Below are 12,812 nucleotides of genomic sequence, written 5' to 3' on the forward strand. Positions count from 1 at the left end.
TGGCCGTCTTTGGGTCTCCCTTTCTCTGGTCTTTCAGTTGTCAGCAACATGCCTCCAAATTCCAGTCCTCTCTCCTTCTTAGCAGTAGACATGATTATCCTACACGTTTTGAGAGCGGTTTGCTACTGAAAGCATCCTGTGTCAACACAGGAGAGAGGTCATCATTTTATATAATCCAGTTTCTATTGTGCCTTCTACAGAAGATATTTATGAAGGCCCTGAATCAGCAAGTTACTTAAGCACATGCTTAACTTTGAGCAAGAGTAATTCCACAGCTGTCATTTGGATTAGTCACATGCTTAAAGCTAGCCAAGTGTTTTAGTGTGTTGAATTGTGGCCTTAGGATGTGGCTCAACTCTCATTAAATTCAAAAGAAAGACTCCATTGACATCAGAGGGAGTTAGATTGGACCATTATTAGACTTTTTTTTTAAACACGATGTCCTTTAATTCTTCAGAAAATTGGTCAAACACTGCTGTCAGTCATCCATGTAAACCCATGGCCTGTTGCTTTTAGGGTAATGGCTGGGAGGCAGGGCTCAAAAGTGGACTTTGTAATTCCTCCTCCTAGGGCCAGTAGAGATGAGCGCACAGCTGATATGATGCCAGTAGTGTAGGGAAGGAATACACGTTGCACCTGCCTTCTGCTCCATTACATAATGTATGGGCATGTAATTTGGAGAGCCTATATCAGAGTTAGTCACATACTATTTATTGCATTAACTATTCTAAAAAGTTGCCATTTTTCCATGAATAATTTATTTGACAGACCAGTTTCTCTGGTAAATGACCAGCTGTAGTTCACAGCACAAGCTATTAGAAAAGTGGAAAAAAATAGAGTACACAAATCCAAGAGTTCATACCCACTCCACGTGCATATGCCAGCAATGTAAAAAAGACAACCCTTAAGAGACGTGATTGATTATACAGGAGAGTGAGACACAAGGTGGGTGAGGTAATATCTTTAATTAGATCAACTTGTGTTGGTGAGAGAGACAAACTGTCGAGCTTACACAGAGCTTTTCTTCAGGTCACAGAGCTGTGTGTAAGCTCAAAAGCTTCTCTCTCACCAACAGAAGTTGGTCCAATGAAAGAGATTCTCACCCACTTTGTCTCTAATATCCTGGGACCAGCATGGCTGCAACAACAATGCATATATACAAATGGCTCATTCAGTTGATGTTCTTGTGGTTTTCCACTAGCATGGAGGATTTTAAAAAAATCTCTTATTTTGCTTTTTTCAGGTGATGTTCACAGAAGAAGATGTCAAATTCTACTTGGCTGAATTAGCACTTGCTTTAGACCATCTACATAGTCTTGGAATAATATACAGGGACCTAAAACCAGAAAAGTAAGAATCCACTGTAGTAAATGCAATGTATGAATTAGTTAATATTTTATATAGCAGTTCAACAGTGTAAAGCATTTTATAAATGCTAAGCAGCATTATTATCATCTTTATAACTATTAGCCATTTAAAATTAGTGACTCTATAAGTTTACCAGTGAAAGTTGCTTTTTAAAAAAGTGTGATAGTGTTTCCAGTAGAAAAAAAAACAACTGCCACAAGGTTGGTATGCCAGATATTGGACATATGTTGCCTTGTTGGGCACTCCCTGACAGCTGCACTTCTGTGAGAAGAGAAATATTGAAATATACATAACCCATGATTTCCAGGTACTTTAAAAAGCAGAATGGAGCATAGCATACTCTTGATCACACCGACAATATGCAGAGGAACAGTGTCCTTGATTTGTTGTTGTGTGTCCATCAGATGTTTGTTTGATCAATATTGCAACCTTTATTGTATGAAACAGATTTTTTCAAAGAAGGGCTGAAGCTTAAAAAAAAATGCATAGTACAAGATTTAAGGTTACATTTGAGCCTATATATTTTTACAAAACCCATTTGAAAACTAACTGTGGAAAAAATTGTCCATGTCTAGTTTTCAGTGTAAATTGCAGTGAGATGGAAAATGGAGTTCATGATTTAAAGCAATATTGTGAAGTCCAGTAGTTTAAAATAGAAATTTTGACCTATCTTAAACTGAGTGAGTGACTCAATCCACAACTTAATGGGTTTCTGTTTGTCATGCTGAACTAGCATGAGTGACCACTGAAATTGTAAGGTTTTGGGATGCTAATTCAGATTTCCATCTCAATAACCCAGTCATCCTTGCCTCACTCAAAGATGAACACAAGTGACTGAATTCCTTCTCCTGTTTCCATATCTTTCGGGGGAGAGAGTGTGTTTGTGTGGTGGGGGTTAATACTAAAATAAAATGGAGGCAGCAAAGAGGAAAACGGTTGTTCCCCTTGGGAACTGCAGTCTGGATTCTCTGAGTCTTTTTGCTCTCAATGCTAGATTTTTGAGCTATCATCTGGAGAGGTGTCTAAATGGGAATAAAACTCTCATCAGTGCTTCATCTGACAAAGTTCATTCTGCCTCAAGGGCTTTAGGCCAGATAAGACGCAATTATGCTAAAAGTGTTACTACCTTGGGTGATCTTACCCTTATTCCTTGAGCTCTCTGTCTGATTTGGAAATGATTTTGTAGCAGCCAGATCCCAGAAGAATGTGCCTGCCCCTGTTTCTGTAAAGTGCAAGAAACCAGTTGCAGTTAAAATGTGTGTGTGGGGGGCCATGGTTAAGACTCCTTCTCTTCAGTCATAAACCTACAGCTCCCACCTATAAGGTGGCTTTAGTTGTTAAAAGCCATATCGTCGGACCAAATCTAGAAACACGGTGCTGTATGTACCCACTCTCTGTGCTTTAAATCTTATCCCTCTAATTCTAGTGGGCTTGGATACAAATGACACAGATTTCTCATGATGGGATGTGACTGCTTTATGAAGAGGTCCCAGATCAGACCCACTAGTTTACTTTAGAAGACTAATCTGTTCTCTGTAGGAATAGTACAGAATTGTTGCACCGTATCTTCCTACCAAAGGAATGTCCTCCATATTAACTTTGAGAAAAGTGAGCTGGATAACATTATCCCACTTCATCCAGTGGTGCAAACATTGATTTATACCTGTTCTGTCCCAATATTCACTTTATCTTGCTAATACTTGCCAGCAGTATAAGCTCTCAACAGACAAAGCTTAATTCTGGGCCATTGTTCCCAAAGTTGATCTAGCATTTGTTTATTGTTCAGGAAGTAATTTTTTTCCTATCCTGAAAGATTCCTTGCAAAACCAAAGAAATGTATTTTTTTATTTTTTCTATCCACATCTGACTATTCCTTCTGCTTAGCTAGAGTCCTGGTTTCTATATCTTACTGAACGTAATACTATTCCAGAGAATCCTCCCTTCAGAGTTCTTAGGGTATGTCTGCACTACGGGATTATTCTGATTTTACAGAAACCGGTTTTTAAAAACAGATTGTATAAAGTCGAGTGCACGTGGCCAGACTAAGCACATTAATTCGGTGGTGTGCGTCCATGTACTGAGGCTAGCGTCGATTTCCGGAGTGTTGCACTGTGGGTAGTTATCCTGTAACTATCCCATAGTTCCCGCAGTCTCCCCCGCCCATTGGAATTCTGGGTTGAGATCCCAATGCATGATGGTGCAAAAACAGTGTCGTGGGTGATTCTGGGTAAATGTTGTCACTCAATCCTTCCTCTGTGAAAGCAACGGCAGACAATCATTTTGTACCCTTTTTCCCCTGGATTGCCCTGGCAGACGCCATAGCATGGCAACCATGGAGCCTGTTTTGCCTTTTGTCACTGTCACCGTATGTGTACTGGATGCTGCTGATAGAGGCGGTACTGCAGTGCTACACAGCAGCATTCATTTGCCTTTGCAAGGTAGCAGAGACGGTTACCATCCCTATTGCACCATCTGCCATTGTAAATTAGCGATGAGACGATGGTTATCAGTCATTTTGCACCGTTTGCATTTGGAAATTGGCGATGACGGTTATCAATCCTTTTGTACCGTCTACTGCTGTCATGGGTGCTCCTGGCTGGCCTCGCTGAGGTCGGCCAGGGGCGCATGGACAAAAATGGGAATGAGTCCCCGGGTCATTCCCTTTATGTTTTGTCTAAAAATAGTCAGTCCTGCCTAGAATATGAGGCAAGTGTACTAGAGAACCAGAGAGCACAGCTGCTCCATTTCAGAGCCCCAGAGATCCCGCAGAAATGATGAGCTGCATGCCATTCTAGGGGGTGCCCCTGCAACAACCCTCCTGGGCTACTGTGGCAGTGTCTCCCCATTTGTGTGATGAACTAATAAAGAATGCAGGAATAAAACACTGACTTTTTAGCAAGATAAAATGAGGGGGAGGCAGCCTCCAGCTGCTATGATAGTCCAGGCAAGACATTAAAGGGTGAGGGGGAGAGGAGCGCCGCCTCCCGCTGCTATGATAGTCCAGGGAGTACAGAATCTTTTCTTTAGACATGAAAGGGGGTGGAGGGAGCTGATGGAGCTCAGCCTCCAGCTGCTATGATGAGGACCGTTACCAAGCCTTTTGTACCATCTGCCGGGAATGACCAGGAGTCATTCCCATTTTTACCCAGGCGCCCCCGGCTGACCTCACCGAGGCCAGCCAGGAGCACTCACGGGATGATGACGGTTTTCCACCATTTCGTACCGTCTGCCATCAGGAAAGGAAGGGGAGGGGATGCTGCTGTTTAGCGCCACAGCACCATGTCTACCAGCAGCATGCAGTAGACATACGGTGACACTGAAAAAAGGCGAGAAACGATTTTTTTCCCCTTTTCTTTCACGGAGGGGAGGGGTGGTAAATTGATGAGATATACCCTGAACCACCTCAGACAATGTTTTTGACCCTTCAGGCATTGGGAGCTCAGCCAAGAATGCAAATGCTTTTCGGAGACTGCGGGGCTGTGGGATAGCTGGAGTCCACAGTCCCCCCTCCATGAGCGTCCATTTGATTCTTTGGCTTTCCGTTATGCTTCTCACGCAGCACTGTGCTGAGTCCCTGCTGTGGCCTCTGTCTATCATAGCCTGGAGATTTTTTCAAATGCTTTGTCATTTCATCTTCTGTAACGGAGCTCTGATAGAACAGATTTGTCTCCCCATACAGCGATCAGATCCAGTATCTCCCATACGGTCCATGCTGGAGCTCTTTTTGGATTTGGGACTGCACTGCCACCCGTGCTGATCAGAGCTCCATGCTGGGCAAACAGGAAATGAAATTCAAAAGTTCGTGAGGCTTTTCCCGTCAACCTGGCCAGTACATCTGAGTTCAGATGGCTTTCCAGAGCGGTCACAATGGTGCACTGTGGGATACCTCCCAGAGGCCAATACCGTCAAATTGCGGCCACACTAACCCTAATCCGACATGGCAATACCGATTTCAGCGCTACTCCCCTCATCGGGGAGGAGTACAGAAATCGGTTTAAAGAGCCCTTTATATCGATATAAAGGGCTTCGTTGTGTGGACGGGTGCAGGGTTAATTCGGTTTAACGCTGCTAAATTCGGTTTAAACGCGTAGTGTAGACCAGGCCTTAGAATCATGTCCTACAAGTCTTGATATCTTCTAAATAATTCTGATACCTAAGAGGATTCCATCCATTTTCCCACCATAGCTGTTGGTGTCCTCATACTGGCTTCCTCAGCCTTCTAGCTAAGTCCTAGAGAAGGAGGGAACAATTCTGCTAAATATAGTTTTATGGCTCTTTCTTACTTCAGGGACAGACTTTCTGGGGAGTTTTTTAATCAGGTTCTTAAGGACTAAACAAGAATAAGAACCATGTGCTTTTCGCTTAATAAAATCCTGAAGTCTCCATCTCTGACATAACTTCAGATTATGCTCTGTTTTCTATAAACTGATCAGAAGATAAAATTAATAATCCTGTAGCAGAAGAGGCATGACAGCAAGAGGTAGGGGACAGGAAGCCCAGTTCCCATTTCTCCAAGACCTATGACTGTGTGGAAAACCTGAAAACTCTACAGATTAGGAGTCACCCTTTTTATGTAAAGCACATATGGACAAGTATCACAAGTGGTTAAGATACCCATGTAATCCACAAAGAAGATGGCTATCCCTTCTCAGCATCTGTTACTTTGTTACACTTTTTCACTCCTGCTGGCAAGAGAGTCAGTAGTTCTAAAGACTGTTCCGCACCTTCTGGCAACAGGTGCCAAGACTTGTGCACTCACATAAGCAATGCTGGGTTAGTTATTCCATTTTTCACTGTGAGCAATGATTCCAAGGAAGGGTGGCATATTCTGAACCTCATATATAGTTCAAGATGGAATCCCACCCAGTCAGTGATCCTTACCATAGCCCTGAAAAACGCTCTGACTTCTATTGACATGCAGAATGTCTAGCTGTATATCTCCATTTCTTGGGACTAATGGTACTTTAACTCTTCTGAAGTAAAAATGAATCTCCCATATTTTGCTCTCCACATCAGTCTTTCCTCTGTGCCGTAAGTCTTTAAGAAGCCATTGGTTGTAATGACAGCACACCTGTGGCAGCATAGACTAGCAGTTCATATCTACACAGATTTTGTCTAGACCAGGACATTTAAAGAATAAATATTTTCCTGCTTTTATTGAAAAGGTTAGCCTGCCTCTAGGTCCAATATCTGGACACATCTTGATAGAATCATCCTGTTAGAGGAAAGTCAAGCAAACTACCTGGGTTCAAATTTCCAATACTGTCTGCTTCTCCTGGGAATAGCTTGAGCTAGTTGGACCCTGTCTTGAAGCGATACTTTAGCTGCACTTCCACTTCTGGACTCTCAAGATTAAATCAGGAACAGCTGCAGTCAATCATACTTGGACCCAGCCTAATTAGTAAGTACTCATCTTAAGGTCAGAGTTTAACGCTCCCATCTCCCTAAAAGGAACTTGCCTAGGCAAAAATTCTGGTGAGTGGTTTTGACCAGAGCTGTGAATCTTTCCAGTTAGGAACATGTGGCTGGGGGGAGGGCAGGATAGAGGATGGTAGTCTTATTTTGGGGCCTCTAGTAAAATAACAAAATAATAAGTTGGTCTAATGGAAGTGGTCTCACTTAGAATCCAGCTCCATTAAATGTTTAAAAGATTAGAGCTTAGCGAAGTCTTTGTTTCCCTTCTGGGGAATTCTGCCAGGAAAGATCTCCTAGTCTGGACAGAACTTCATTGTTGTAGTTTATTTGAATTAACAAGCCAAGTGTTCCTGGAGTCCCTCCTGCTGTTTTACTGTACATAAAGAAATCCGGTGGCACTCGAAACCCGTTGCTTTGCAGGAAATGTAAATCAGTTTGCAAGTGGCCTAAGCCAGGTATGATGTCCTTTTGAAGAGTATGGAATCTCTTCCTTTATATGTTCCAGGACATAGAGACTACATGGTGACTCCCATCCTTGTTCACATTCTTCAGGTTCGTTTAGACTTTCAGGTTGGACTTTCCATACATTTCATGAGGCAGCAAATCTTGGCCTTCACAGAATACCCATTTATTATGGGTTTGCAGCTCCTTACAAAAACTTCTTTCAGGTACAGCTATGGATTAAACTTCCCATTAGACCCTTTGTTTTTAGCTGTCAGTTTAATCAGGGCTGGCAAACTCTCTGTAGTTGGCCACTCCAGCATATCAAATTCTATAAACTATGTTTCCTAAAGACAAGGTGGCTCTTCACTCTCTGCCCTTTTTTGTTTATAGGTGTCCTACCACTTTTCATCAAAATCAAGTGGTGGTTCCCCCTCTTTTTCTGCCATTGTTATGGAGAATTGCCTTCATTCCCTGGATGTCAGGAGGGCCTTGAATTTCCATATCAGTAGGACCCAGGATTTGAGGGTCAGTGAATGCTTTTGTTTTTTGTGTAGGTTCTAAGAAGGGTCACAATGCTCATAGAAATGATTAGTCAGATGGATCAGAACGTGTTTCTGATGCATATATTTTACAAGAGCCCACCTACAGACACATTCATTTAGAATGAATTCCTTATGGGATGCATTCCCTTAGACACATTCAGGCAATGAGAGGGCAAAATTTGCATATGACACTCAATTATTGAGACAAATCCAAAGAAAACACTGCAGAACTTCAGAAGCTATGTGAATAGTCAACATGATGGCAAATTGAAATCAGTGTCAATAAATGCAAAATTAATGCACATAGCATGGAAAGCTTAGCACTACTTGTATAACTTACTGGGTTCTAAATTAACAGTATCAATTGAAGAAAAAGTATCTGGTCATCTTTGCGGACAGCTCAGTGAAAACCTCTGCTCCATGAGCAACTGCAGTTAAAGCAAATCTCATTAGGGTAACAAAACTGATAATTTTTCACACACGTAATTAGACTGTGGAACTTATTGCTTCAAGGTTAATTATGCAAGATTCAGAGGGATTGGATATTTATATGGATAACAAGAATATCCAGGGTTACAGTTAACGAAAAAAATTGAAGTAATTTAAAATTTCATGCTTCCTAGCACAAGCCAGTCTGTAACTATTAGGGGTTCAGATGAGACTTTGATAAGCACCAGTTTATCTCATATGTGTCTGCTGCAGGGCTTCTTGCACCTTCATGTGAGGCATCTGGTGCTGGCTACTGTCAGAGACAGTATACTAGCTTAGATGGCCAACGGGTCTGATTCAGTATGGTAGTTCCTATGCCTCTTAATGAAGAGAGAAAGTGTTGCTTTGGAAGAGGACTTCAAACTGGCAGTTTGGTTTCACATGTATGCCCTTACTATGCATTATAGAATTAGATATCTATCTACTCCGAGTGCTCCTTTTGGTAGCATTGTCTTTGACTTTGTCTTGAAAAGTAATTCCTCCATGTGGAGATGGGATTGCTATAGACTAAGCTGGTTAACTCAAAGAATAGATACTTTTTCTTACCCAGAAATGGTTGTATTCTTATGAAACCAGCTCAGTCCACAATGACCAAACTTTCAGTGGAATTGTTTGTGTTCATTCTAAAACTAGTACCTGCCCCTTTTCTGAAAGGTATTGTGTTTAGGACAGTGTTATTTGCAGAACGCCACCATTTTGGCTTTTTTTGGTTTTACATAAATGTTCCCTGTTGATTCTAATGGAGCTCTTCTTTAACCTGATAACTTGTGCTTTCACCAAGGCACGTGTCTTCTGTCCTATTTGTAACTACTCTAATTAGTGCTATGGCAGTGACTAGTAGTGTGCTCAGGAGGAACTTGGGGACACATTATGTTCTAAATTCCTGCACTTTCCGTTGGTTGCTTATGTCTATACAACTATGATGTGAGTGAAAACTCGTTAAATTGTAAACTGAGCTGGTTTCATCAAACAAATACCATTTACTGGTAAGAACATTTTTCTAAGCTGGTGAGGAATGTCTTCCAGATACTTAAAAAATACCACACCCAGTCTGAGAAATAAATCACTTTTCAAAACCACCTTTTCTGTGGGATCTGTGATGGTTCCTACGTAGTTGGAGCATGTGCAAACAGGAAAGTGAATGAATTTTAAATATTGTTAGTTTGTGATCCTTTTAAAATACAGAAGTGGGGAAAACTTGTTTGCCAAAAGTAAAAGGATAAAAAATATCAAGGAAGGGGAACTTTAGAGCTTTTAGGATAATAAAACTGTTTTTAAAAATTACTCCGTTCAATCTTGTTACCGTTTCCTTTTTAATAAATGTTCTAATAATTATAGCTAAAATATAAAAAATGAAATCAAACACTATACTTTCTAGATATTGTTCATTGAATAAATGATATATCCTTCGTAGATTTCCTGTTCTTGGGCTTCAGCCTTGGGCGTGAATGTCTCAGAGTTAACTAGCAAAGGTCTAAATTATTTAGGAGTTTTGGTTGAGGTCCTCATTCCCACTCTATGAATTATTCTTTTAAATGTATACGGTCTCTTAATTCTCAGAGAGAGCCTGATCCTATAGCATGCTGAGCACTCTAAACTCTTTCTTTCAGTGGAGTTGACGATGCTTAGCATCTGAAGGGAGGCACTCAGAAGAACATTACAAGATCAAGTCTAAAGAAAGCATAAAAGTAAATGTCAACACAGCACAGCTTTAAGTATAGGATTAAAAGGAACTTGACAGCATCCATTTAAAGTTGTTAGCACTTCCATTGAAACTCCAAAGATAGATAATACACCTGAAAAGCACTATATAAGAGCTATTTGTTATGTTAAAAATGCTTCAAAGAAACAGCGTTGGTCCTTAGAATATTCTATGTTATGTATAAGTTTCCCTGCTCAGTGAGTATTGTGGATAGAAAATTCAGGATTAAAGAGCTGCCATGTGGACTACTAGCAAATACCTTTCAATTATGTGGAATTCTTAAGAGACAGATTCTGTGTTCATTCACATTCTTTACTAAGAAAGAATCAGAGGAGAAAAAAGTTGTCCACAGAAATCTTTAGCTATTTTATTATTGTGACTTTGTCTTTACAGATATATTTTATGTTAAGGGTTGAGACACAACTTCTAAATTTCTTGGCTTTTGTTAGGTTCTGATCCTGCAAACTGCCCAGCACAGACCCAAGAGTGTATCTGAGAAGAGCAGCTTGTAGAAATGGGGCCTTAGAAAACAACACACTCAGTGCATGTTTTTTGTAACTTTATTAAAATAGATCCTTTTTCTATAACTGTAAATTCCGAAATTATTCTTCTAACCAGTAGTTTTATTAGATTTTCATTGTTACATGTCTCTATTTGTTTGTTACTCTTTAAAGTTCTATTCTTATTTAAAGTTCTTTTGATTGTCAGTACACTTTCTAAAACAAGGTTAAAAGATACTTTAAACTGCCCCTCCCCCTTATTTTTAGTATACTTCTTGACGAAGAAGGACATATCAAATTGACAGGTAAGTAAAAATAAATTCCAGTTTATTAAAAGTTAATTCATAAGTTGTCTGTTTTTTTTTAAAGGAATATAGTAAAATCTGAATTTTTTTTCTTTTGCATTGCAAGTAATTTTGCAGAACAAATGGGGGTATTTAACATGGACTAAATGAAGTGGTATTATTTAAATAAGAAATCTGGTTTAAAAAAAAAAAAGTAATGATATGACCACTGTGACTTTTTTCATAGTTTTATAGCTTTTGTGTTAGTTATATTTGCATGCTTAGAAATTCTTAGCCAGTAGGAACATTTCATTTCAGATCGTATTTTTTCCAGATTTTGGCTTAAGCAAAGAGTCCATTGATCACGAAAAGAAAGCATATTCCTTCTGTGGGACAGTAGAATATATGGCACCAGAGGTAGTTAATCGACGAGGTCACACACAGAGTGCAGACTGGTGGTCTTTTGGTGTTTTAATGGTAGGTTTCTGGTGAATGGAAATCGTAGCAAAAGGTGGGTTATGACTGGCTTAACCCAGTCACATGAAGTTATTGGTAATTAGCACTACTGTTCAGTTTGGATCAACGGCATGGACCAGATCTCATCACATCACAGATATCATTCCACCTCTTTTGCTTGAATGGAATATTGTGTTCCTATGACTGTTCTTAACTGAGACTGATAGAAAAATGAAAGTGTTCAGAAAAGCTTGCTTCTTCTTCGAGTGATTGCTCATATCATAGAATCATAGAATTTAAGATCAGAAGGGACCATTATGATCATCTAGTCTGACCTCCCACAAGATGCAGGCCACAAAAGCTGACCCACCCACTCCTGAAATAATTCTCTCCCTTGACTCAGCTGTTGAAGTCCCCAAATCCTGATTTAAAGACTTAAAGTAGCAGATAATCCTCCAGCAAGCGACCCCTGCCCCATGCTGCGGAGGAAGGCGAAAAACCTCCAGGGCCACTGCCAATCTACCCTGGAGGAAAATTCCTTCCCGACCCCAAATATGGCGATCAGCTGAACCCCGAGCATGCGGGCAAGACTCTCCAGCCAGACACTCAGGAAAAAGACTTTCAGTATCCCAACATTGACCCTCGGTACTAATTACCAGTGGTCGCACGTTATTGACCTATTGACTAAATCACGTTATCCTATCAAACCATTCCCTCCATAAACTTATCAAGCTTAATCTTAAAGCCAGAGAGGTCCTTCGCCCCCACTGTTATCCTTGGTAGGCTGTTCCAGAATTTCACTCCCCTGATGGTTAGAAACCTTCGTCTAATTTCAAGCCTAAACTTCCCGACTGCCAATTTATATCCATTCCAGTTAGGTGTGCGTGCGCCGCGTGCACGTTCGTCGGAAGACTTTTACCCTAGCAACACTCAGTGGGTCGGCTGGGCGCCCCCTGGAGTGGCGCCACCATGGCCCCGGATACATACCCCAGCCAACCCACCCACCCCTCAGTTCCTTCTTACCGCCCGTGTCGGTCGTTGGAACAGTGGAGCGCGGCGTAGCTGACCTCCACTTCCCTAGCATTCTCACAGTTTTTTCGTTCAGTATTGTGTATATAGTTGTAGATATATTTAGATAAGTGTAGTTAGTTGTTAGTAGTTCAGTTAGTTAGTGAGTTTAGTCGGGTTCGGGGCTTAGCCCCCTCCCCGCACCGGGACCGGAACACATGCCCAGCTCCCCGGGTTTCAAGCCATGCTCGGCTTGCCACAGGCCGATGCCCACAGGAGATCCGCACGACTCCTGTCTGAAGTGCCTCGGCGAGTCGCACTTGACAGCTAAGTGCCCAATTTGCAAGTCGTTTAAGCCACGCACTAAAAAGGAGTGGGGCATCAGGCTTAAACAGCTCCTTATGGAGGCAGCTCTCACCCCTCCATCCTCGGCACCGAGTGCGGCTCAATCTGACTCCAGAAGCTCCTCCTCGGCACTGGGCCGCACTGGTATGCCTAAGCCCTTTCGGCACCGGACGTCGCCTGCTCCGAAGCCAGGCCTGAGGCGCTCGCTCTCGCCAAGAGCAAAGAAGGCTAAAGCCCCTGCCACTCTTGCACCGCCCGA

The 12,812-nt window shown here is 41.5% G+C and overlaps 1 protein-coding gene across 2 annotated transcripts in view; it reads left to right on the forward strand.

Moving 5' to 3' along the window:
- The window catches only part of RPS6KA3 (ribosomal protein S6 kinase A3), a 139,381-nt gene that overhangs the window by 63,753 nt on the left and 62,816 nt on the right, over window positions 1–12,812 (forward strand). For both annotated transcript variants that reach the window (XM_045013097.1, XM_045013154.1), the window contains exons 7-9: window positions 1,244–1,350; window positions 10,728–10,765; window positions 11,079–11,221. In XM_045013097.1, the coding sequence (XP_044869032.1) occupies window positions 1,244–1,350; window positions 10,728–10,765; window positions 11,079–11,221 (288 nt within the window). The remainder of the gene's footprint in view (window positions 1–1,243; window positions 1,351–10,727; window positions 10,766–11,078; window positions 11,222–12,812) is intronic.

Source organism: Mauremys mutica, chromosome 1 (genome assembly GCF_020497125.1).
Source record: "Mauremys mutica isolate MM-2020 ecotype Southern chromosome 1, ASM2049712v1, whole genome shotgun sequence".
Taxonomy (NCBI): domain Eukaryota; kingdom Metazoa; phylum Chordata; order Testudines; family Geoemydidae; genus Mauremys; species Mauremys mutica.